The sequence below is a fragment of the Saccopteryx leptura genome, chromosome 10, assembly GCF_036850995.1.
Source record: "Saccopteryx leptura isolate mSacLep1 chromosome 10, mSacLep1_pri_phased_curated, whole genome shotgun sequence".
Lineage (NCBI taxonomy): Eukaryota > Metazoa > Chordata > Mammalia > Chiroptera > Emballonuridae > Saccopteryx > Saccopteryx leptura.
Genome location: NC_089512.1, coordinates 56,691,057 through 56,715,054, shown reverse-complemented (window position 1 = coordinate 56,715,054; position 23,998 = coordinate 56,691,057). Strand labels below are relative to the sequence as shown.

At 57.6% G+C, this 23,998-nt stretch overlaps 1 protein-coding gene across 2 annotated transcripts in view; it reads right to left on the bottom strand.

Moving 5' to 3' along the window:
• STAB1 (stabilin 1) overlaps positions 1-23,998 on the bottom strand; it is a 27,702-nt gene extending 3,704 nt beyond the window's left edge. Inside the window, exons 1-54 of one of the 2 annotated variants that reach the window (XM_066351924.1) lie at positions 23,827-23,998; positions 19,357-19,493; positions 18,917-19,032; positions 18,605-18,690; positions 18,465-18,534; positions 17,774-17,869; positions 17,363-17,473; positions 16,914-17,110; positions 16,549-16,679; positions 16,253-16,374; positions 15,897-15,985; positions 15,544-15,684; positions 15,264-15,407; positions 15,018-15,080; positions 14,641-14,754; positions 14,490-14,543; positions 14,168-14,248; positions 13,606-13,764; positions 13,130-13,195; positions 12,807-12,902; positions 12,488-12,574; positions 11,846-11,957; positions 11,207-11,393; positions 11,012-11,105; positions 10,739-10,897; positions 8,905-9,000; positions 8,157-8,252; positions 7,973-8,020; positions 7,669-7,799; positions 7,412-7,523; positions 6,891-6,968; positions 6,706-6,804; positions 6,482-6,580; positions 6,248-6,379; positions 5,912-6,040; positions 5,686-5,742; positions 5,234-5,317; positions 4,520-4,715; positions 4,300-4,395; positions 4,164-4,209; positions 3,987-4,063; positions 3,651-3,776; positions 3,377-3,450; positions 3,161-3,235; positions 2,846-2,968; positions 2,485-2,532; positions 2,193-2,270; positions 1,954-2,100; positions 1,390-1,530; positions 1,244-1,303; positions 643-819; positions 472-558; positions 217-366; positions 64-120 (exon numbers count right to left, since the gene is read on the bottom strand). In XM_066351924.1, coding sequence (XP_066208021.1) covers positions 64-120; positions 217-366; positions 472-558; positions 643-819; positions 1,244-1,303; positions 1,390-1,530; positions 1,954-2,100; positions 2,193-2,270; positions 2,485-2,532; positions 2,846-2,968; positions 3,161-3,235; positions 3,377-3,450; positions 3,651-3,776; positions 3,987-4,063; positions 4,164-4,209; positions 4,300-4,395; positions 4,520-4,715; positions 5,234-5,317; positions 5,686-5,742; positions 5,912-6,040; positions 6,248-6,379; positions 6,482-6,580; positions 6,706-6,804; positions 6,891-6,968; positions 7,412-7,523; positions 7,669-7,799; positions 7,973-8,020; positions 8,157-8,252; positions 8,905-9,000; positions 10,739-10,897; positions 11,012-11,105; positions 11,207-11,393; positions 11,846-11,957; positions 12,488-12,574; positions 12,807-12,902; positions 13,130-13,195; positions 13,606-13,764; positions 14,168-14,248; positions 14,490-14,543; positions 14,641-14,754; positions 15,018-15,080; positions 15,264-15,407; positions 15,544-15,684; positions 15,897-15,985; positions 16,253-16,374; positions 16,549-16,679; positions 16,914-17,110; positions 17,363-17,473; positions 17,774-17,869; positions 18,465-18,534; positions 18,605-18,690; positions 18,917-19,032; positions 19,357-19,493; positions 23,827-23,907 — 5,712 coding nt within the window. In that variant the 5' untranslated portion in view covers positions 23,908-23,998. The remainder of the gene's footprint in view (positions 1-63; positions 121-216; positions 367-471; positions 559-642; positions 820-1,243; positions 1,304-1,389; positions 1,531-1,953; positions 2,101-2,192; positions 2,271-2,484; positions 2,533-2,845; positions 2,969-3,160; positions 3,236-3,376; positions 3,451-3,650; positions 3,777-3,986; positions 4,064-4,163; positions 4,210-4,299; positions 4,396-4,519; positions 4,716-5,233; positions 5,318-5,685; positions 5,743-5,911; positions 6,041-6,247; positions 6,380-6,481; positions 6,581-6,705; positions 6,805-6,890; positions 6,969-7,411; positions 7,524-7,668; positions 7,800-7,972; positions 8,021-8,156; positions 8,253-8,904; positions 9,001-10,738; positions 10,898-11,011; positions 11,106-11,206; positions 11,394-11,845; positions 11,958-12,487; positions 12,575-12,806; positions 12,903-13,129; positions 13,196-13,605; positions 13,765-14,167; positions 14,249-14,489; positions 14,544-14,640; positions 14,755-15,017; positions 15,081-15,263; positions 15,408-15,543; positions 15,685-15,896; positions 15,986-16,252; positions 16,375-16,548; positions 16,680-16,913; positions 17,111-17,362; positions 17,474-17,773; positions 17,870-18,464; positions 18,535-18,604; positions 18,691-18,916; positions 19,033-19,356; positions 19,494-23,826) is intronic. The other variant, XM_066351925.1, reaches the window with a different exon arrangement.

Genomic DNA, 23,998 nt, shown 5'->3' with positions numbered 1-23,998 from the left:
ACAGCCTGAGCGTGGTCGTCCCTGGACCCTGCCCAAACCCTCACTTAGCTCCCAGCTTCTTACCTGCTCCTGCGAGCCCTCAGGACAGGGTGGTTCCTCTCCACAGATGCTGCAAATCTTCTGGAAGGAATGGAGGCCAATACAGCAAGGTCACAGGTGGATGGACAGTACAGGTGGGCTTGCATCCCTTGCCCCTCCACCTCTGGCCTTCCTCACCAGCCGCAGTGGCCGAGTCTCAAAGCGGTCACAGCGGGCACCAAGGCCAGGTGGTTCCAGCAGCTGGTCAATGCCATAGGCCAGGCCACCTTCAAATGGCAGGTGCCGCTGCACAATTCGGGCGTCATCCTCACCCACCATGAGTTCACCCTGCAGGCAGAGGACATGGTACATGGGGTCACAGTTGCACTACAACCCCCCCCAATTCCAGGGCCCCTACCTCTCTCCCTCATTCAACCTTCTCCCCAGACTCACCGGCCGGGCACGGCTGCAGGAGAAAGAGATGGGTGTCCCATGCATGGTGCGAAGTGGGCCCAAGTTGGGCAAGTCAGATGCCAAGGCCTGAGCAGATGAAGCCATGGTTGGAGCTGGGCAAGCAAGCTGGGTGGCAGTCAGTGGGGGACCAAGGCCTGGGGGTGTACCCACCTCTATGTTACGGATCACATGACCCCGAAGAATGGCTGCCAACTTATCCCGGTGGTCCTCATGGTACAGCCAGGCCTGGCGATCAGGTGACAGGGCTCGCAGGGCAGAGTCTGTGGGCCACAGCATTGTGAAGGGCCTATGGGACACATCTCGAAGCAGAGGCAGTAGACCAGCCACCTGGCATGGAGGAGCAAAGGTGTGGCAGTCACAGCCTAGTCAAACTGGTGGGCAGAGGTAGGGGGTTTGACCACTGAAACCAGGAAGGGGCTCCAGGGACCCACCCGGGTGGCCTTCCCACCAGCCACATGCCTCTGTAGTTCATATATATCCATCTAGGGAGATACATGTGTACATGCAGAGAGAAACTTGCACACACCTTGACTGTTGTCAGGTACGTGGGCACACATAGCAAGCACATCTTTGTGCTCACACTGGTAAGCCCATGCACACAAACATGGTCTATGCACACAGATGTGCTCATTCACACAGGGGACAGGTTCACACACAGATGGGTGTGCACAGAAAGATGAGCTTACATATAGTCAAACACACACACGAGCACATATGCACACACTGAAAGTCTCACACACAGGAGCAGTACCGTCACAAGGCTGCTGAAAATCTTGTAACCGAAGCTCTCTGCAGCAGCGGTGACATTTCTCTAGGGAAAGGCGCTGGTGAGCAGAGTTCAGGCAGGGAGGGAGGATCTCAAACCCCCAGCTACCCTACCTGCCTTCTAAGTCATACCCGCGGGATCGGGGCAGCGTCAGGCTCCCAGTGTAGCACGTCGGGTGGCAGCAGGACATGGTCGATGAAGTGCAGGATACCGTTCACTGCCTGATGGTCACTGCTCACCACTCGGGCGAAGTCATTGAGGTATATGCTACCCTGGGGGCGGGGCCGAAACGGAATGAAGCCGATTGGTGGCTCATGAAGTGTGGGTGGAACTAGAGGCAGGGGCAGAGCTTTGGTTGGGTAAGTCTTGGGACAAAAGGTGAGCGAGGTCAAGACAAAGAACAGGTTTCACCTCCCTCCCAGGGAAACAGCAGGGAGCGCAAGTGGGAGCGGGATGCGGACGGAGCACCCGCACACACGGTCAGGAAGTCTTGACACCCAGAACAGACCCATGTTAGTGGACAGGGTGCAGGGCAGGACTAAACTCCGAATCCCTGAAGCCTGCTCCCGCCCAGGGGAAATTAGAGGATCTTAAACGCGTGGGCACAGGGCACAGGTTCGCAGGGGCCAGAGCTTGAAAACGGCCTAGTCCTGAGTCTATGGACTGCTCGTGTTGGAAGCAGGGCCTGTACTCACCTCCCTTTCGCTGAAACGAAGGGGGTGTCCCGAGAGCGTTGTGACATAGCCTTCTTCCATCAGATCCTGGCTCCGCAGCTGCCGGCAGCCAACCACATGGTAGCGGAACACGAGCTGGCGATGGGCTCCTATCCGGGCCAGTTCATCCTGAAGTGGAAGTCGTAAAGCTGGGGCCCTGACTGCTGCTTCTGCCCATGCAGTGCCCATCCCTCCCCATCCTTGCTCCTGGGGGCTGTTACCTGCGACAGGTTGGTCATTAGATCTGTGTGCGGCACAAAGATTGTGAAAGGCCCGTTGCCCTTCAGCTCATTGTATTTCTGGGGGGAGAGAGGGGCAGCTGGAGTGGAAGAGGGGCAACCTGGAACCAACTCAGGGTTTCCACGGATCTTCCAGGCAAGACTTGGATTATGAGAGACTAGACCAGCCCAACCCCTGACCAAATGAGAATATCAAGGCCCAGAGATGGTTATGACCCACAGGTCACAGGGGCCCAGGCTGGACGGAGGAAGTGAAGGCCAGCTGGTCACTCACCAGGAGGTGGAGGCTGAAGAATGAGGCATTCCTGTCCCGAAGGAGCTCCTGCAGGGGAGGCAAGGATCAGCTCAGATTTTGCATGGCCCCCATTCAGGGCCTGGTGCCTGTCCCAGCACCTGTGGCCCAAGGTCTGGCAAAGGCAGAGATGAGGAAAGGAAAGCCAGGGGGGTCTGAGCTAGAGTGAAGATTAGTTTCATGGATCATAGCTGGGTCAGGCCCAGGTGGAGCCAGGGGTCAAGTTCAGGGTCATGGTCAGGGCCAGGATCAGGATCAAATCCACGTTCTTAACCAATATCCTGAGTCAGAATGGGGGGGCATAGCCAAGGTTGAGTCGGGGGTCCAACTTGAGCATCATTACCAGGCTGACTCGGGCACGACAGGTGAAACCATCGCCCACAGTGTGAGCTGCGTCACAGGTGCATGTCCTCTGGCCATCCCCTGTACTTCTGCACACAGCATAGGGGCTGCAGCCTCCATTACTCTGAAGCAGGACAGAAGAGAGAGGCATCAGTGGCTCCCAGGACTCCCGCCCCAACTAGCCCTGGAAAGGGGGCCATAAAGATCCCTTTCCAACCCCCCAAAGCCCTGTTTCCTACTGATCAACCAGACCTGACCTTGTGGGGAGTGTGGCTCACCCTTTGGAGGCCCTTAGGGGTAGGGCTTGGGGCCTAACCTGGGAGCAGGGGTCCAGGAGCACACAGGTCCGGATGCCATCCCCACTGTAACCCTCACGGCAGCTGCAAGAGACCTGTCCCAAACCCTGATCATAGGGGCTGCTGGGACCCAAAAATCGGACAGCACCCTGGATAGGAGCTCCCCTCCCAGGCCTGGTCACCCCACTACCCCTGTGGGAGTGGCACAGCCCCGTGTCCAACCCAATTGTGCTGACCTGCTGAGGACCTGTGGGAATACATTCAGCATGCATGTGGCAGCCCCCATGGTGGATGAGACAACTATTAGCTTCTGAGGGAAGAGACACTGGGATGAGAGGGGAGCCCTAGGCAGCCCCTCCATTCATCTGTCCATTCAGGTGCTCATCCCCTGCTCTCAGCACCATCAGCCCCACGCCCCTGTGTGCCCCTCAGCCCTTCCTAGTCTGCATCAGGCCACTGAAACCAATCCCTTAGTCCCACATACACCCAGGTTGGGGATCCCTGCCTCACCCTGGCACAACTCCCCATCGCCCGTGTAGCCATCCTGGCAGGTGCATGTTCGCTGCCCAGGTGCCACCTTGGTGCAGTTGGCATGGGGGGAGCAGCCACCATGGTCATGGGCACATAGGTCCACCTCTAGGTAGATGATCCCAGAGAGTTGTGAGAAATATGTAAGGGGATAGAGTGGGCACAGGGGAGAAGGGCATGGGAGAAAGGAAAAGGTCAGAGAAGGGCTGAGACCTGAGATGGGACAGGGAAATTGGACCTAAAGGGAGTGGAGAGGGCTTTGTGGGGAAAGCCATCCCAAAATGTCTTGGGGAGCTTGGGGCATCAGTGTGGCTGGACCTGAACAGTAGGTGCCGTTGCCTGAGTACCCCGCGGCACAGACACAGGCAGGGGCTGCCGCAGAGTCCTGTACACAGCTGGGAGGGATGACAACAGTCAGTGGATGCCTACCTAGCCCCTGCCTTAACCCCAGTGCCCCACCCACGTACCCACCTGCTCCAGGCTGAGCTCACTCACTTGGCATTAGAGTCACACTTCTTTGGGCAGTGAGAGCCAGTGATTTCTGGGGAGTAAGAGGATGGGATAGTTTTGGTCATTCAGACCCAGAAACTGCTTCCCTGAGAGTCACTGCCTCCCCTTTGGGGCCACTCACTCTGGTCACAGCGATGGCCCTGCCAGCCCACATTACAGACACAGCTTCCATCCCCTCGCAGCCCCTCCTGGCACAGCCCGTGGGCACAGTCACACACTGGGAGTGGACAAAGAAGGACAGGAGTTACTTATTGCCTCTGTCCTGCCCCTGCTGTGGTGTCTCCATGACTGCTGTCTGCTGCCAGGATGCCCACCATTTCTGCCCCCTCCCCAGTCCTCACCTCCAGTGCAGTTGGACCCATAGCGGCCCAGCTCACACATCTCACAGGCCGTTCCGTGGAAGCCCTCGTGGCAGCGGCACTCCCCGCTGCCCAGGAGCCTGTCCTGGCACTGTCCGTGGCCCGAGCACACCCCACCCAGACCCCCGGGGCATGGCTCACACAGTGTGCCAAAGAAACCGGGGCAGCAGTCAGGCACCTGCAAGGAGGCAGGGGTGCAAGGAGAGGCCAGCACAGGCCAGGACACATATCAGAGAGAAGCAAAATGTCGGGAGCAGGGAGGGCATCTTGGGGACCGAAAGCCGTAGGAAAAAGCACCTTGGAGCCAGGGAAAAGGAAACTGCCTTCTCCATGTCAAGAGTGAAACTCAAGGAGGGAAGGGCTATGCCAGATCCCACAATGAGAGGATCCCACAATGAGGGGCAGGACTGGCCCCAGCTGCTGCCCCTGGGGCTTGGTTGATGGTGTCAATGCTGGGCCTTTCTCCCCCTCCCACCCCCATCCTTGGGGGCATGGCCACAGGGACAAACACTAGCCCCTCTGAGCTCTGACCTCTCTCCCTTCACCTTTTTCTGGGCCCTTGCTACACTGGCCTCACTCTAGTTCCAGTCCTGCCTCTGCCATTGAAATCTAGTCTGGGGTCTGGGATCCCCTGAGCCCCCACTCCCACAGCCTTCATTCCAATCAAAGATGTGGGTGTGGAGGGTCAGGGCGAACCTGAATCTTCTTGGCACATGTGTAAGAACAGCCTCGGGAGAAGGAGTAGCCAGCCCGGTAGACGCAGCTCTTCTTGGGGGTGTCCTGGGAATGGGGACAGGCAAGAGGGCTTGGCCAGTGGCTCTGGGAGGGGATGGCAGTGACCAGGGAGACAGACAGAGGTACTAGAGGTATCAGTGGGTAAGACATGGGCAGGATAGTAGAAGCAGCAGAATTGATGGAGAGAGACCTGATGAGGAGAGGGCGGGCAAGACCAGGCCTGGACACGGGTCACGGGCCTCTAGGTGCCAGTCTGAGTGAGGCCTGCACTGGGTAGATTGGGGCCAGGTGTCCTGGCCTTCACCAGGGAAGTTGAGAAGCCCACACCATTCCAGTTCCCCATCCCTTGGCCAGCAGAGCTGGGCCCAGTGAGAGCAGAAGCAGGGATGGAATTATGCAAAGCCCAGCCTCACCTCCAGCTGGAAGCCCTGAGTGCAGCGAAATTTCCGGGTGCAATTGATACATTTCTCCTGGGATGCGGGGACAGAGTGTCAGGTGGTCCTGGGGAGGAGGCTCCCAAACCCACCTTACTCCAGGGCAGGCTGACAGCTCTCCTCTCCTTGACCAATGGCCCTCCCGCCAGGCCGCAGCTCCCTGCTCTGAACTGCCCGCTGCCCTCCTCTGGCCCCAGCATCTCACCCGCAGGGCCTCAGCGTGGCTATGTAGGCAGCGGCTTGAACCCACCGTCAGGACTCCCGACAGGCCAAACAGTGAGCCTCCAGGGGCTTCCAGCACCGGGCCTTCCAGTGGCACATGGTTCACCTCAGGCTGGGAAGTAGGGTGGGAGGCTGAACCCAGCCCACTCTACCCTCACCTCAGGGCTACACCACAGTGCTGAGGATATCTCCACAACTGCGGGTCTCCCAAGATGGGCAGTCCCTGGAGCAGAATGTGGAGGCTCCAGGTAGAGGAACTTCAGAGAAGGGGCCTTCAAGAGCAGGGTGCCTGGGGTCGGGTCTCCTTTTCCCCACAAACCTGGCCAGTGTGGTTGTAGAAGACAAGCCAGTGAGCAGGGCCCAGAAGGGAGTTTCGGTGTCCCCCTCTCTGCAGGGCTTCCGAGGAGAGCGCCTCCCCCAGGATCACGTGGTGTCGCACCGTGTCTGCATCCTGAGGGCAAAGAGACTCCAGGACTGCCCAGTGTCCTGAACAGTGGCACTCCACCCACTCTTTCCCTTTGCACTGCCTGCCCCTCCGTCCCAGTGACCTCACCAGGCGGCTGCTGTTGCCCTGGGCCTCCAGGGAGTGATTTGTGGGCACGAAGATGGTGTAGGCGGTCGCAGCCTCAATCTGGGACACCAGACTGTGATGCTAGAGATGGGATTGGGGTTGGGGTTGGGAATGGGCATGATTGCCCTCAGTCCTGACCCTGGGAAGCTAGCCAGCCCCGGGGGAAGGGCACCCCACCCATGAACTCCCCCTCCTCTTGCTCTTACCTGCAGCAGATCACGGAAGAGGTGGAAGGCAGGCACTGAGTCCAGCTGCTGCAGCAACCCCTGCCCACCTGGGGTGTCCTTTCGTGGAGGCAGCAGGACCTGTCCCGGAGCATGGGGCTGTCAGTATGGCACTGACTCTCGGCCTGCCTAGGAGGTTTCCTGAGCACACTCCCCTCCAGCCGTACCTGGCTGAGGACATGTAGGACACCGTTGGTGGCAAGGAGGTCAACCACGTCCAAGCTGGCATTCTGTACCCAGACCCTCTGAAAGGCATCAGGAAGAGCTCAGCCATAAGTGGCCATAGGTAGACACTTAAGAGTGGGTACAGCACCAACAGAGCGGCTGATGAGCACACAGGCGCCAACAGGTGGCCCCCAGTCTGGCCCAGACACTTTCAGACTCAAGAATAACCAGATGGGTACACAGACCCTCAGCAAGGCCCATGCATGAGAGCGATGGTGTGTACATGCAGACAAAGGTGGACAGACAACAACACTGGGCAGGGCAGTCACTGTTGGGCCAGAGACACTGCCCAGCCCAGCAGCAGAGTGTCTTTGGCACACCCTTTGAGCCTGGCCCTAGGCTGGGTGAGGAGACCCCGCCCAATCTCACCCCCTCGGAGCCCTGGTCCGGGAAGCCTGCAGTCACTCAAGTTCTCTCACATGTCCTGCACAGTACCCTCTTCTGCTCACAGTTCGCCACATACCCCACTGATGTTGTGAATCTCCCAGCGTATAGTGGGGCTCAGGGTGGCCACCTCCTGCCCGCTCAGCCGGGCCAGTTCCTCCTCAGAGAGGGCACCCTGGAGAAAATGGACCCTGAGGGGAGGGCCATGGAACCAGGTTAGTGTCACCTCCTGAGACCTCTGGGACTGGGGTGGACACATGCCAAGCTGAGAGTCTTTGGGGACTGGTTGGGTCCCAGACAGAAGCCCTTTCCCAGGGCCCAACCCTGACTGCTCACCTGACCAGTTGTGGCAACATCCTCGGCTGCAGCCAGAAGGCCCGGTCCTCAGGGCTCAGCCGGAGGAGGGCAGACTCAGAGGGCACCAGGGCTGTCACTTGGCTGTCGGCAGGAAGCGTGATGCCTGCTCTCTGTGCACATGGTGTACAGAGGGACGGGAAGATGAAGGCAGCCATTCTGAGATCATCTGCTCCCAGCCTCCAGGCCTTTCCCCACCTCCAGCTCATAGAGATGTTATGTGGCACTGTGTTTAGAGAGGCCTCCTGGATTTGAATCCCAAACCCAGAATTCTGCCCTGTCCTACCTTGATCCATTGGTAGATGATAGAGAAGTGGGCATTTGCCTCCAACTCCTAAGGGATGGGAAAGTGCTGAGGTCACGGGCTTAGAGACAAATCTGAACCTCTCTCCCCTCCCAGGGCCCTCAGCACTGCCCCTCCCACCTGAAGTGCATGAGAAGACCCTCCCTAAGCACAGGGAACCACTCACCCTGAAGATGTCTCCGTAGCAACTGAAGCCATCACCCCCATAGCCAGGGGGGCATGTGCAGACCCGCTGACCTCCACCCACTGCTTGACAGGTGGCCTGGGGTGGGGGTGGGGCAGCGACATGGCCCTCCATTTAGCACCCAGGTGGCAAACTAGACCGTGCCCATCCTCCATCTCTGTTCACCCTTGTCACCCATCCTACTGCTGTCTGCCTTTCCAAACACCTGTCCCCACCATCTGTCTCTCCATCCATCCAGTCTGCATTCATGTTGCTCCTTGGGTGTGCCTGGCCCTGCTCTCCAGGGTCACTTTGCATTTGGCATGCACTACCCACCCCTTCGTTAGAGATGGGTCATGGAAGCCCAGGTCTGTGGGAGTACCCACAGACCTGCACCCTCGGGAGAGCCTGAGCTGAGAATGAAGGAGCTCGCCAGGCCAAAGGGTTGGCTCTGGGAAGCCTTCTGGAATACTCTGGTGGAGAGGTATGGTGGTATTAGAGCTGAGCAAGGTCAGGGGGACAGCACAGAGCTCAGAGAGACCTGCAGAGGAGGATGGAATGGTGGTGGCTGGGACAGAGAGAGAGAGAGGAGTTTGGGCAGGGGCTGGGGCCTTAAAGAGCGAAAGCTCTCTCCTGTGGGTAAGGGAGGTGATACAGTTTGGATTTAAGGTTTTAGAAAGATAGCAGTCCTGACCAGAGAGCTGCAGCTGAGACCCACTCCGAACTCTCCCCAGGCTCTGAGCTGTCTTACCAAGTCATGGCAGCCACCGTTGCCTGCCCGGCAGGGGTCGATGGGGCTGCATGCATAGCCATCCCCAGCAAATCCCAGCTTGCAGGTGCACCGGCTCTGGAGAGTTTGGGAGTGGAGGGCCCCGTCTCACTAGTTGCACCAACCCTATCCTTCTCCATCCTCAGCTCTTGATGGGTCCTGTCCCTGGGGAGGCCTGCTCAGACCTCAGAGGCGCTCCTCTCAGCCCCAACCTTGGAGACCTGCATTCTAGTGAGGGAGACTGAGGCCCTGAGGGGAGACTGGCTCTTGGGATGAGTCCAACAGAGGGATGGCATCAACAGGGAAGCTGCCACAGAGAGTCTATGCCCCTCCACTCAGTTCCTGCCAAGACTGTTGGGGTCAGTGGTATGCGGTGAGTGGGCAAGACAGCCCCAGGGACAGCAGCTTGATGCCACCTCCAACCCTGCTGCCCCTGCTCAGCAGCTCCAGTCCTTCCCACTAAATGACAGTGTCCTTGGGCTTGTCCCACTGCTGATGGGTGACTGACTGGCAAGACTCCCCAGATCTCAGTTGCTCTTGTTTGAAAGTTGGGAGCATCCAAACCTGCTTATTTCAATCCTTAGTTCTGAACTTCAAAACTCCTTGCAGAGACTGGAGCTGCAGCCCTCATGCCCACCTGAGCTCACACTGCTGAGGAACCATGGGCTAGTGGCTCAGGTCATCATGGGGTGGGAGGGCAGGGAGACCCATGGGTGCCTGCACAGAGCAGGACCACGAAGAGGCTGACCCTGGAGAAGCCTGGCCGGGCTTCCCAATTTGTGTGTTAGATATTCTTAAATACCAGCCAGTCCTTGTGTTTACCAGGTCCGAGATGCTTCACGTGGAAGGCTCCGGTTCTGAGACCCTGTGACCAGTCTGAGACTGCAAAGTTCTAGAGCTAGAGTCTCACAAGTCTAAAGGTTTGAGACACCACTCTTCTTGTGCAGGGGTCTGTTCCTGCTTTACTCAGCATCAAATTCCTAAGTCTAGAACAGGAGCTGTCATGGGACAGGTGCATAGTAATACATGGGGCACCAGTGGGTGAGGGAATGAACCGATTTTCAGCAGATGATGCCCCACTGCCCAGTTAGAGTAGAGAATTGATTGATTTGGTGTAAGAGTCCTTATCCTTGGAAGACAGGGGTCACAGTCTTCTGATTTGGAAAAGGTGCTGCCTATACTAACCCTGGAATGTACTTTCCATTAAAACTGTCAGGAGCCCTGGCTGGTTGGCTCAGTGGTAGAGCGTCGGCCTGGCGTGCAGGAGTCCCGGGTTCGATTTCCGGCCAGGGCACACAGGAGAGGCGCCCATCTGCTTCTCCACCCCTCCCCCTCTCCTTCCTCTCTGTCTCTCTCTTCCCCTCCCACAGCCAAGGCTCCATTGGACAAAGATGGCCCGGGCGCTGAGGATGGCTCTGTGGCCTCTGCCTCAGGCACTAGAATGGCTCTGGATGCAACAGAGCGACGCCCCAGAGGGGCAGAGCATCACCCCCTGGTGGGCATGCCGGGTGGATCCCGGTCGGGCACATGCGGGAGTCTGTCTGACTGCCTCCCTGTTTCTAGCTTTGGAAAAATGCAAAAAAAAACCCAAAAAAACCTCTTGGGGCCTTCACATGGCTTCCAGCAAATGCCTGATGCTTCCAGATTGCATGACTCAACATTTTAGAACTGGATTCTCATTCGTTTCTGAGGGTTAAGACCCTGAGGAGAAGCATTGAGTTCTTGGGGTAGAAAGGGTGGGGTGGGGGAAAGTACCCCAGAGTGAGGGTCGGGTCCCCCACCCCACTCTGCTGTCCCCAGGCCTGCTGCACCTCACCTGCCCAGGTCCCACATAGCTGCAGAGGGCATCAGCGTGGCAGCCACCACGCACATCCAGCTCACATTCGTCAATGGCTACACAGACACGGCCATCCCCACTCCAGCCTTTGTGGCACGTGCAGTTATGGGTGCCCGGGGCCCCGGGGACACACTCGGCCTGTGACAGCCATGGATAAATGGGTCAGGGCTGCAGGGCGGTGGGCAGAGGGCAGAGGAGTCCCACCTCCCACCCCCTGAATCAGGACTTCATGGAAGAGATGATGAGACTGACGTTTTCTGAGCAGCCACCTCGGTCTGGGTGGGAGCAGGGGTTGCTGGGTGTGCAGGAGAAGCCATCGCCCTCAAAGCCATCAAGACAGAGACACCTGGGGATGGGTGAATGAGGGGCCTCCAGTGAACCTCTGGACAAGGCTAGAGGCTGAACAGTGAGGTCATGGATAGGCAGAGAGGAAGCTCAAGCCCTCACCTGGCGATGCCCCCCTGGCTAACACAGCGGGCATGCAGGTGGCAGTTCTGGGCCTGCTCCATGGGCCCACAGTTCCCGGTGGACTCGTTGCAGAAGCGGCCACTGAAGCCTGGGGCACATGTGCCACTCTGACACACCCCCCCACTGCCTGGACGATTGTCACAGAGACCATGGACACAGCCGCAGTCTGTAGGGAGGAGATGTGAGCAGGGAAACTGAGGCAGGGCAGGCCTGGCTGGGAGCCAGGATGCAGTTGGGGAGTGCTGGCAATGGGGCAGCTACAAGGATTTGACTTCAGGGTCACAAAATCAGAGGTCATCCCAGATCAACAGGTGGGAGAGGAAACGAAAGGGGGCATTCATGGCTTTCAGTCACCCCATTCTATCTGCCCTGCCCCCAAATCCACCATTAGGAAATTCCCCTGTCTGTCTGACCTAAATCCTGAATGCTTTTGATTAAACCATGGTTCCCTTCCTGGCATGGGTGAAGAAGACATCTATTTCCGTTCCCAGATCCTCCTCCATTCCTGGGGTTTCACCCTTCCTCCTGGGGTTCTGTTCCCTTTCTTGGGAGTCCTCAGCCCCTTTTCCAAGCAGAACCTTTCCCCCCTGACAGGCAGCCTGGTCCAGGACCACCCACCTTCCTGGCACTGTTCTCCATGCTTGTTTGGGTTGGAGCAGATGTGGCAGGCAATGCCCTTGTAGTCTGGGAAGCAGAGGCAGGCGCCATTGCCCAGGATCCCATCACTGCACTGGTGGGGGGCAGGCGGTAGGGTCAGTCATGGGGAGGGGGCTCTCCACATCTCCTCTTCAACACCCCTTTCTACCACGGGCTGACTCATCTCCTGCTCCCCCTGGAAGACCTCACCCTGGATCTTCCAAATCACTGATGCTGCCAAAGAACTAGCCCCCTGAAGGGCACCCACCCCTGGAGGCTTCACATTTCATGGCTGACTTCTGCTCAACCTAGAAACACATAACTCCTATGTTCTTCCCTAGCCAGGTGTTAAAGTACCCCCAATGTTACAAAGTGGCAAAGACAGACCACAAAAGAAAACTACTCACAAATAGCCTTTATGAAAGTAGATATAAAAAGCTTTCTAATTAATTATTTCTAATTAAAAGAGTAAAAATAATATGACCCAACTCCCACTGCTAGATGTAAGGAAACTGAGGCCAGAGAGAGGCAGGCGTGGCTCAGACACAAGATTAGTTAGTCACTGGCTCCCTCAGAAGTCCATCTTCTCCACGCCCCCCCCCACCACGACAGGAGGGGACTCACGTTGCCTTTGCCATAGCAGGGGTTGGAAAAGCCCCCAGGGCACTGTGCACAGTCAGGCCCAAAAAAGCCTTTGCAGCAGCCAGGTTTCTGTAAGAGACAGAGCTTTCTGAGGCCCACCCGGCGCCATGCCACCCACACTGCCCCGGCTGCTTCTGTTCCCTGGTCCCATCTTTAGTGCAAGGAGGTGGGTGAGGCCCCTCTGGGACACCTTTTCCAGCATTGGGACGTAGCACAGCTCTCTGAAGAAGGCAGCCTGGGGCCCCAGAGGAAAAGTAAGTGCCCCAGATCACCAGAGAGAGAGCCGCTTGCCCAGGCTTACCAGGAGGGTCTGGTTGCAGTAGTGGGCACAGCCCTTCTTCAGGACGTTGAGCCCAGTGGGGTCATGGGTGTAGATACACTCTTTAGGGAAGACATCCTGGGGTGGGCCATGCAAAGCTGGTCAGCAGGAACGGGTTCTGGGCTGGACCCCTTTGCCAGGCAGCTCTGGTCATAGGACCTCAGCTCCCTGGGTCCAGCACTCCCATCCTTGGCGGGGCTGAGGGGTGTTGAACCTCCAGGTCCAGCCTCGCCTCCCAGCCCCTGTCCCACCCTGATCCTGGGGAGTCCGGGGTCAACCCTGAGGGCTGAGCCAAGAATGCTCACCAGTTTCACGCTGTCAGGGGGGCACATGCTGGTGGTGTTCAGGGCCTGGCAGTCCACACAGGAGCCCTGGGCAGGGCATGAGGAAGGGGGAGAGCAGTTAGTCTCAGCTCATTTATTCAGCAAACCCTAAGAAAGTAGCATGGAGCCGAGAGCTGAAGTCAGAGAGTCAACCACAGGAGGGCCAGGGGGTGGCATGTGGGCAGAGAGAAGAGCAAGACCAAGGGCCTGGAGGTGGGAGGGAGCTCAGTGTGAGAGCAAGAGAGCCCAGGCCTGGGCAGGGAGGCTGTGGACAGTGGGTGGGAGACGCAGCAGTGAACTCAATGGGATGATCAGCAGACAGGGTATATGGGTCAGTCCAGGTGGGTCCCTGGGGCCTCTGCCTGTGCCCAGAGCCATCACCAGCCCACTTTTGAAAGATGACCTCTACACAAGCAGCTAGGGTCTCAGGAAGGCCCAGTTGTGTGGTGTGCACTCACCACCACGATCTGGTGCTGCTCCTGGCTGCAGTGCTTGGGCAGGATAGGCAGGATGGTTGGGGGCAGCAGGATGCCCTCCAGCATGTGAATCACACCATTGGCAGCGAGCACGTCCACTCTCCGCAGAGGGACGCCCTCTGGTCCCAGCAGGATGCGCCCCTGTAGCAGAGCTCTGAGTATAATGCACGCAGCCCTGCCTCTGCCGCCCCCAGCTCTGCAGCTCAGTGATAGGACAGCCAGCCTGCCTTGCTGTCCTCCCTCCCTCTCCTCAGCAGTGCTTCTGGCCCTGGCAACATAGTTCCAGCCTCTGTGTTCTGACCCACATGATTTTTGCCACATGGAGCACCCCCACCCAGGTGCCTCCCTCCTCCTTGGAGTCCTCCCAGCCTGCCAGACTCCAGGAGAAGCATTTAATCTGCGCCTGCCTTCCATATGACCCCACCAGGGCCTCTTCGCCACAGAGCTTGGAGCATGAAGGCTGGTCTGAAAGAGGCCGAATGACTAGCCACTCATCACCAGCCCCTCCATTGGTCCATTCATTCCAGATGCTCCTGGATCTCACCTCCTCAGAGATATTCACAGCCAGGACCTGGTTTGCCATGGTGAGGACCCGACCCTTGGAGATGAGTTTCCCAATGGTCAGCTAGGGCAGAAGAGAGGGTGGTCTTAGGCTGGGAACTAGCCACACACCTTGGGGCTACCTCCAGTCCTGTCCAGGTGGTTCGCAGCTGCCACCTTGGCCCCCAGGCTGTCTGCTGTGCTGTAATACTACAGCGGGGTGAGGAGAGAAGGAGCCCCTGGGAAGGCCGGAACCCACAGACAAACCCCTCAACAGCCCAGCATCAGGTGCAAGCTGGCTACCCTATGTGAGGAAGATCTCTCACCTGGCCATGGCCATAGATGTGGTGCCTCACCAGCTCCTGCAGCTTAGAGAGACCCTTGCAGGGGAGAGAGGGTTTGGCTGCTGGAGGCTCAGTAGGGAGGTAAAAGTCCTAGTGCCCCATGTCCCTAGCCCCTTTCTTCCACCTAGCTTACTGCTGTGAAGAGGTAGATCAGGCGGCCATCACGCAAGTTGTCCACAGCCTCATTGCTTGGGGCAAAGACTGTGAAGGGCCCAGGTCCATCCAGGATGGAGGGCAGTCCGCAGTTCTGTGGTCGTAGGAAGAAGGCTCAGGGAGGCCAGTCTGAGCCCTTCCTGTGCCCTGTGCCCTTGGCCTGCAGGGAACTCCCACCAGGAAGAAGTAGTAGACATCAACAATGGGTTCATACTACTGCAGAACCTCAAGATGGTGATGAGCGAGTTCTAGGATGGGGTCCTGGACAAAGGTCCATGCTACTCCTGAACCCCAGATTTCTGTGGGGCAGGTTCTGGTTAATTAGGGGTTCTGGCTAGGATCTTTCCCAAAACTCACCTCTAGGATGGTTTCAAACCGGCTAAAGACCTCGGTAGAGGCAAGAATCTGGCTGATGGTTCTCTGTAGGAAGGGACAAGCATTAGGGCCGCAGAAAAGTCATTGATGAGGCTGCTTCAGCTCCCAAGGGAAAATAAAGCTCTGCTCTAACCCTGCCCAGACAACTCCTGCCACCTTTCTGAATTCTGTGGGGGACAGAGGTCACCCAGTGGCACAGGGTGGGGGGAGATGAGGACACTAGCTTACTTTGGGGTCCTTAGGGAATTCTGGTGGGGACTGCCACCGCAAGGCAGTGACCATGTGGAAGACACCATTAGCTGCTGGGTAGTTGGCCTTTTGGATGGTGAATGTTTGCTGGGGCAGGTCTTTGTATTTGTAGGTGTATTTCTGCTGAGAAATGAGACCTCTGGCTCAGATTCCACATAGCCCCCTCTCCCGAGGCTCTGTCCCACCTCCATACCTTTGCTGGACCTATGTCCCCCACTGGGACTCCTTTGGTCCCCAGGCTGAGGTTTCCTCTTCTTACCATGAAACGGTTGAAAGTGACAGTGATCTCCTGCCCAGCCAGTGTCCACCACTTGCGTGTTTGCCGCTGGGTCCCTAAGTCCTCCAGAATGTGCTGCCCTGCGATGATGTGCTGTCTGCAGAGGTGCTGGGCAAGGGACGCCTGTGGGCACAGGGGATCAGAGTGCCTAGGGGCCCAGGGCAGGTGGTCCTCTTCATGCCACCCTGCCTGAGCAATGGAGGGGACAAGATGCCTCCCAGGCCTCAATTCCCAGAGTGTCGATGGGGACTCTTTCAGGCCCTGAAGCCTGGGGCAGGGCCCAGGAAGGGAGCAAGGGCACAGCCAGCTCCTAAGTGGGGCAGGTGGGTGCTCACATTCATGGCCCAGGGCGTCCTGGAAGAGAGGGATGGCACCAGCACAGTGAATGGGCCTGACGTGCTGAGGATCTCCCGGCAGCCTTGGTCTGGGGGACAGGAGAGGTTGCATCAGGATGGGTCTGGGGAGACCCTCAGGTATTAGTCCTAGGTTCTGGAGTTGTGCTAGAGGGCATTGTGTCTAGGTCTAGGGTAGGTGCAGGCATCCGGGTCTGGGGGCCTAGCTCCTACCTCCATGATTTACCCCACCACAGCCCACTCTGCTGCCATAGCACTTGGGCAGAGAAAGTGTCTATGCAGAGTCCGCCCCTCCCTCCCTGGCAGCAGTGTTGGGCTCAAGGGGCGGGGTCACACACCCAGCATGGTGAGGGCGCCTCTCAGCCCCATGAGCCTTAGCAGGCTGGCCTTCTGCACCTCGTGGAGCAGGTGTCCATAGCAGGCACGCCCATCCCCCACCTGGCCCTCCTTGCATACACAGCTGGGGGTGGGGAGAAATCGTTAGGGGACGGGGAGGGCCATTCCCCCCTTCCTGATCGATCTATCCCCACCTGTTTCCACACAGCCTTGAGCTGGGGTACACATGTGTGCACACCTACCCAACCCACCCTCTCTTCTCTTCCCCTGGTGCCCACCCTGAGGCCCCTGTGCTTACCTGATCTTCCCATCGGGGGTCACCTGGCAGGTGGCTGACCGGTCACAGGAGGAGGGGTAACAGTAGGCAACGCAGCCCGCAGAGGCATTGCCACTGAGGCTGAACAGGCCTGGCTTACATGTGCAGGAGGCCTGGGCAGGGCCAGGAGGGGGAGATCATGTCCATGGGGACTGCTGGCATCTGTGATACCCACAGAGCTCTGCTCAACTCCCACAACCACCCTCTGAGAAGACAGTGTCATTCTCGTCCCATTTTACAAATGGGGGAGCTGAGGCTCCCAGAAGGCCCTTGATTAACTCGGAGTCCTTCAGCCAGTGTGGGTGAGTGGACTGACGACGAGACCTGGCCCAGGCCCCGGGGCTCACCTTGCCTGGTCCCTGGTACAGACATAAGGTCGAGTTGCTGGGGCAGCCACCGTTGTTGGTGTTGCATGGATCCTGGGGCAGACACACATTCCCGTCACCATGGTAGTTCTTGGGGCAGCGACACTGTGCCTGCCCAGTGGGGCTCACTGAACAGTGGGCCAGTGGGGAACAGGGTGATGGCCGGCAGGGGTCAGGGGCTGCCAGGGCAGAGAGAGAAAGCCCAGGTGAGCTGGAATCCCAAGAGCCTGTCTCCTCCACAGCTTCCATCAGGATGACCCAAAAATGGGTGAGCAGGTTGATCCAGGCTGGGGACAGGCCCCCTTCCCCTCCCACCAGAACAATTCTTCCTCCCTATAAATGGCCAGATTGCATTTGCTGGTTAAAAGGACATCCACCCAGTGCCTGCTCAGCCTGAGCTGAGGTTCCCTGCCTTGAGGTCACGGCCTTACCTTGGCATTTGCCATCCTGCTGGGTGTGGTGAGGCAGGCATCTACAGGTGGGGTCCTCTGCAGAGCACTGGGAGTGACGGGGACAGTTTAGGGCCTGGCACTCGGGCAGCTCTGTGTGGAGAGGGGAGAGTATTGCAGTGGCCGAAGCTTCCATTTGGAAAGGAACACAGGACTATAGATACTCTGCCCGATTTGCTCTTTGACTTTGGCCTGGGCCTTGCCCTCTCTGGGCCTCTAGGCAGTGGAGGTCTCAGATGACACCCCCCGCCCCCAAGCTTCTCCTACTTAGAAAGAAAGCAGGCTGTAGGCAGAGGTCCTGCGGAGGCTCAGGCCCCATCTGCCACCCAATCAGCCTCTCCTTTCTGGCCCCTGAGGGCTGGCTGCTCAGGCTGCCCTGGCAGCACTGCTCACCTTGGTCACAGTGAGGGCCGGTGTACCCAGCAAAACACAGGCAGCTCCCGTCCCCGAGCGGCCCGCGTCGGCACGTGCCATGCACACATCTGCACACTGGAAAGGACAGACAGGGCAGGTGGGACACTAGCATCACCCAGGGACACACAGGGACATCGAGTCCCTGCCCTCTGCATTTCCAGAACTCATCTCCAACAGGCACAACTTCAAGAGTGCACCCTGGGTAGCCCAGTTGATTAGAGTGTTGGCCTGATATGCCAAGGTGTGGGTTTGATCTCCAATCAGGGCACATACAAGACTCAACCAATGAATGCATGAATAAATGGAACAACAAATTGATTTCTCTCTCTCTCTCTCTCTCCCTCTCTCTCTCTCTCCTCCCTTCCTCTTGCTCTCTAAAATCAATAAATATTAAAAATAAAAGGAGTGCAGAGCTGTGATGTGATGCAGGACTGCAGGGGTGGTGAAAGCCAGGGAGGCACCTGGCCCAGCCTGGGGTTCAGGGCTCCAGAGGCCTCCAAGAACATGGGAAAGGGCTGGAGGTGTGTTAAACCTAAGGTCATGTCTCTAGAGGGTGAGTGAAAGGCTGAGGGGCTGGGAGGGAAGCTAGTGGGGGCTGAATGCAGGGACTGGTTCTCCACAGGCCCCTAGGTGGACACTGGCCCTGTCCTCCTGCCCTGCCAGTGCTCACCTGAGTGACAGTCAGGCCCGAACCGGTTGGGGTCTTGGCACTCCTGGCAGGCTGAGCCACTGAAGTTTTCCTGGTGGAGGAATACACACAATCAGTGTGGCCCCGCCATGGCCCCCCACCCTAGCCCGCCCGACTCTTACCTGGCACACACAGGTCCCGTTCCTGTCTATGCCATCCAGACAAGTCCCGTGGCCATTGCATGGGGTCTCTGCACCCCCAGGGCACTCTGTGGACCCCCCAGAACTTAGCTGTCATCTAAGAACGCTCAATTCATTCCTGACCCTAGCAGCTCTGGGCAGCCCCAGATGCAGCCTTTCCCAGGGCAGCCAGAGCCTGCGACAAGCTGTGCTGGCTCCCATTAAGTGCTCATTAAATGAACAAGGTGACAGGGAACGCAGGCAGATGCTGCAGATGGGGAACCGGGGCTGGGCTGTGACTCCCTCCCCCCGTACCGTAGCACTGGGACCCCCAGTAGCCAGGGCAGCAGGCCTTCTGCACCACGTCCTTCCAGCACTCCAGGCTACAGCCACTCATGGACAGGAGAGAGCCCCCTAGCTGCACCTCGTAGCTGGGGACAAAGGGTGGTCAAGGCGATGGGCAGGGCTCCCACCCTGCAGCCCCCACCCCAGCCTCCTGACACTGGGGTCCAGAGTTCTTGCTCTATGTCCCCTCTATGTGCCAGGCCCGGAGTCAAGCACAGGACTTGGCACATAGTAGGTGTCCAATTAACACCACTTGCCCTCACCCTCTTCTTCCTCTTTCATCTGCACTGGAGGAGCCAACAGATGGGTGGACAAGTGAGACCCTGCCCTGCCTGCCAGACCTGCCAGGCTCCTCCTGGTCCCCACAGGATGTTCCTGGAAGCGGGCAAGAATGGGGTGGGGGTTCACACCGGCAGTCCTGTGATATCTTCTCTGGGAATGCACGAAGCCAGCCCAAGGGACACACCCGCTTCTTGATGGCAGGGCAAATGGTGCAGGGCACTTGAGTGACAAACTTTGTCTTCACATCGCAGTGTCTGGATCGCACCTGGGCCACGGAAGGGGTTTAGAGTGAGCGAGCTGGGCCCTGTCCCTGTCCTGGCTCTGGCCTGATCGCGGCAGGCCCTGCATCCCTCTGTAGGCCATGGTTTCCCACCTGCTTAGTGGGGATGCAGTGAGGACAGGGCAGCCTCCGGAGATGGGGGAAGCCTGCTTGTCACAGGTTGTGACTGCCATGGCATCTCCCTATATCCACAGCTACACACCTCCACCCAGGAGCTTGCAGGCACGCCCAGAAGTCTCAGAGTGTACTTTCTGTTACGAAGAGAATCTAGACATTTTACCGCACCTCAGCCCACTCAGGCATGAAACCTGAATCCCCAGTGGGTAGCCCTTACTCAGAGCTACACAGTGACAGCATGCAAATCAGGGACTAGGACCCAAACTCTCCACCTAGTGCTCAGTCTCACTTTTCACTTTAAAATAAACAGTAAATAACATGGCTGACACAAGGAGGGGAGCACAGCCGTCCCTACTCTGCTCTGAGCATATCTGTTCCTTGTTGCAAAATGACCCTCTCTGCAAGTCCAAGGGACCCAGGAGCCTGGCCCAGACCTGAGGGGCTAGTCCACATGGCCAGGCATGTACAAGGGTCTGCGTGCATTTGGATCAAGCAGTCATGTTCCCAGAGCCCTGACACCAGGCATGCCTCATGGCCCCACTGGCTGGGACCCAGGGGTCCACTGCCCATCATTGGACAGGCAATGCTGGCAGTGACGGAGCTGAGAGGACCTAGGCTGGAGGCGCAGGCAACTTCCTGGAGGAGGTGGCCGTTGAGTCGGGGTCTGAAGGACACAGGAGACTTGGCCAGGGCAATGCTCCTGGCAGAGGGGATAGGAGAGGCGAAAGGCAGGAAGGGGCAAGGTGCAAACAACCATGCACCAGGAAGCAGAGAGCAGCTGAGGAGAGGCTGGAGAGGAGCTGGTGGCCAGGCCACCCAGATGAGGTGGAGTCAGGGCAGCCCCATGGCTGTTTGTGTGTTAAATGAGCCCTCTAGCTGCTGAATGGAGAACAAAGGTGCGGGTGAGGGATGAGGTTGTCACCTGAGGGTACCAAGAAAGCCCTCCAGTCCCATTCACTGGCCTGCCATCGCTCCTGCAGGTCCAGCATCACTGGGGCTTCCTCTGCAGCAACAAAGCCCCAATAACCTACAACACTGTATCTTGGAGGGACAGAGGTTGTGAGAAATGGCCATGGGAAGACATTTGATGCAGAAGAGGTTTTTAGGTGGCTTGGGGCATGACCTGGAGTGCTAAGATGTTTTCATCTAAAAAATGCTGACCACATTGGTCCAAAGGGAGTAAGCTCAAGACATCTCTTTCCTAGAACACATTATAGATGTATGGCCTCTCCAAAGCAAGAGAAGAGGCGAAAGAAGATACGGCCTTTCGGCAGCTGTGATTTGGCCTTTTCCGCTCATGCTTCTGTGGTCTGCAGAGGGAAGTTGCTGCGAGCAACCTCAGGCCAAGCTGTGGGCTGAGAGTGTGGTTTCATTCTCCATCCCAGGCTTGTCTTTGCTGAGCCAGGGAGCAGCTAGGAAGTTGGGTAACTCCAGGATTGAGCAGCTGCTGGCTCAGGGCAAAGGCTCAGCAGGTGGCAGGCTTCTGTGAGGATCACCTGGCCAGCTGGCTGGGTATAAGGGACCAGCTCTTTGAGGAATGTTAGTCAGCCCTGGAGAGGGCCTCGGGGGCAATGAGAGCACACTGTCCTTACTGTTTTGATAAGGTGGTGGGTGAATTCTGGGCACAGGAGGAGGCTGAAGCCCTGTGTCCTGTGTTGGACACTCATTCACAGGACATTCCATTTATAAATGTGTGTGAAATGGTGATGGATGGATAAGCCGGCAGTCAAATCTGGGACCACTCCCTAGGTAGGCACTCAGGCTCCCTCCGAAGTGGCCTGGAAAGAGCCTCAGCAGCCCCAGCCCCCAGTCTCCCTGTTGGTCTCTCTGGGCGGAGTGAGGCTGAATCAAGTCCAAGTGCTGAATCAGATTCCCTTCTTCCTGCAGGCATCTTAGCATCTGTCTGAGCCAGGCGGGTGCTGCCCGCCTCCCTGCCCTAATCCAGAACTGTTTTGCAATGTCTGCTTCCCACAGAGATGCTGTTGGGGAAGTTGAGGAGACATGAAGTTGTTTTGTTTGTTTTGTTTTGTTTTTAGAGAGAGAAAGACAGGTACAGACAGACAGGAAAGGAGAGAGATGAGAAGCATCAACTCATAGTTGTGGCACCTTAGTTGTTCATTGATTGATTTCTCATATGTGCCTTCACCTGGGGGGGGGCTGCAGCTGAGCCATTGATCCCTTGCTCAAGCCAGCGACCTTTGGGCTCAAGCCAGTGACCATGGGGTCATGTCTATAATCCCATGCTCAAGCTGGCGACCCTGTGCTCAAGCCAGATGAGCCTAAACTCAAGCTGCCGACCTCGGGGTTTCGAACCTGGATCTTTAGCATACCAGGCCAACACTCTATCCACTGCACCACTGCCTGGTCAGGCAGAGGAGACATGAGGTATTAAGTCTGTTGTAAGAAGGTAGAAATTCTTCCAAGCTGTGGTCCAGGACCCAGAACCCAAACGCTCTCAGAGGAAGAGATCCCCCACCCAACCTGCCTCCCCTACCCTAGATCAATGCCTCTCTGCCTTCAAACCCCAGCTGGAGACCACAGGCTCTATCATCACCAGCATACTCCTAGCACAGAGAAAGTACCTGGTAAAAGATTGTCAAATGGACAGGTGCTAAGACCAACCTCCTCCAGGAAGCCTTCCATGCATTTATGAGCCCTGCTCCTGCTCCCTGCTGTATGACCCAGAGGTTATCTCTTTCCCTCAGAGCCTCAGTTTCCTAATATTTCCAGTGGGTCTCACACAACATGGGATGCTGAGAGGGCTGAGTGACCAATGGTGTATGAGACCAGCAATGATGTGTCCCTGTTAATAAGAACCCCTGGGCCCCTCTTCCTTTGCCTAGGCTAGATGAGACCCAGCCCTGGGATGCAGGCTTAGAGGTGGTCAGAACCATGAGTCTCTGACAAGGAAAAAATCCTGCCTGAAACCCTTTGCTGACCACTGTTCCCAGAACACAAGTAGGTAGAAAAGCCTTTGAGATTCCCTTGCATTGTACACATGAAGAAACTGAGCCGGGAAGGGAGCAGGAACCCACCTGCAGGAACAGCTTGTAACCCTTGGCTCTTTCACCATCACTGTCACCTTTTCAGCCTCAGATCTGTCCCGTCCACAACCCTGACCTGGCCCTGAACTTGCCAAGGTCCCTCTCCTTGTCTATTCTCCTAGGGACGAAAGGAATACAAGAGAAAAAGCCCAAAGGTGGTGGCCAGAGGCCTGTGTTCCTGTCTTGGCATGGGGTCCTGGGAAAATTTTTTCTCTCTCTGGACCTGCCTGCCTGTTAGTGAGCTGCTGCAAGAATCAGATGAACTTGGCCTCACAGGGGAGGGCCCCTTACCTGCAGGCAGACCCCAGCCAGGTGACTCTATCTCCATATTTAGGGTGGATGGCTCTTCTGGAAACTCCAGGTGGGACAATGTCCCTACTATAAGGTGTGGGTGAGCCCTCAGAGGGGCAGCCTGGAGGGCTGGGCACACATAACCTGATGGTCCCACACCAGGACCCTTCTGCTGTCCCACACAACTGGATGGGGTATCGGAGGTGGCGATCTGAAGCATAGCCCCAGAGCTAGATTGACCTGTTTTTCACTATGCTTGAACCTTGGCTTCCTCAGTGGAGAACAGGACTCACTGTCCAGAGGCTGTGAGGGTTTGAGGGGTAACGCTGGGTGTGCCAGGGCTGAGTGCTTGATAAAGGCAGTTCTTAGGCATGAGGGTGTTATTGCTGGCTGCCACTTATCCAGAGACACTGGGGTCAATAGACCATTCTGCCTCTGGGCTCTCTTGGGGTTAGGCACGGGCAAGATACACAACAGACCACGCCACATGAGTCTTTCAGCTTGTCAGCCCTGCAAGGGTTGGTGGTGATCAGGGCCACACAGAAATCAGTCATTAGTCTGGGCTGGGAGGGCAGGGGGATGGGCCTGGCTCTGGGCTGGGGAGCCTTGGGCACGGCTGGCTAGCTGGGCACCGTTAGAGGAGGGCAGGCTGCCACCCCTGCCACCCCCGGAAACCACACACAGACCTCAGCCTAGGGAGACGGACTTAACAGCCTGGCCCTTGGTCCTGCTCAGGCAACATCAGACATGTACCAGCTCTCCTGTGCAGCCGCAGACCCGATCTGTGTTCACTCCCTCCCCTGCTCCCACCACTGGCCAGCAGGGCCTGGGCATCTGGATAATCCCCTGCAACTGGCTCCACTCACCTTCTGCCCCCCGACGATGCTGGAGCCTTCTAGGCAGAAGGCCAGGAGGCAGAGCAGGAGGAGACCCCGGGACCCTGCCATTGCCAGCGGCTGCGGCGGCGGCGGCAGGTGGGCACACCGTCCAGCACTGAGTTGGGGCAGCCTGCGTGGGGAATGAGCTCTTGGGAGGCAG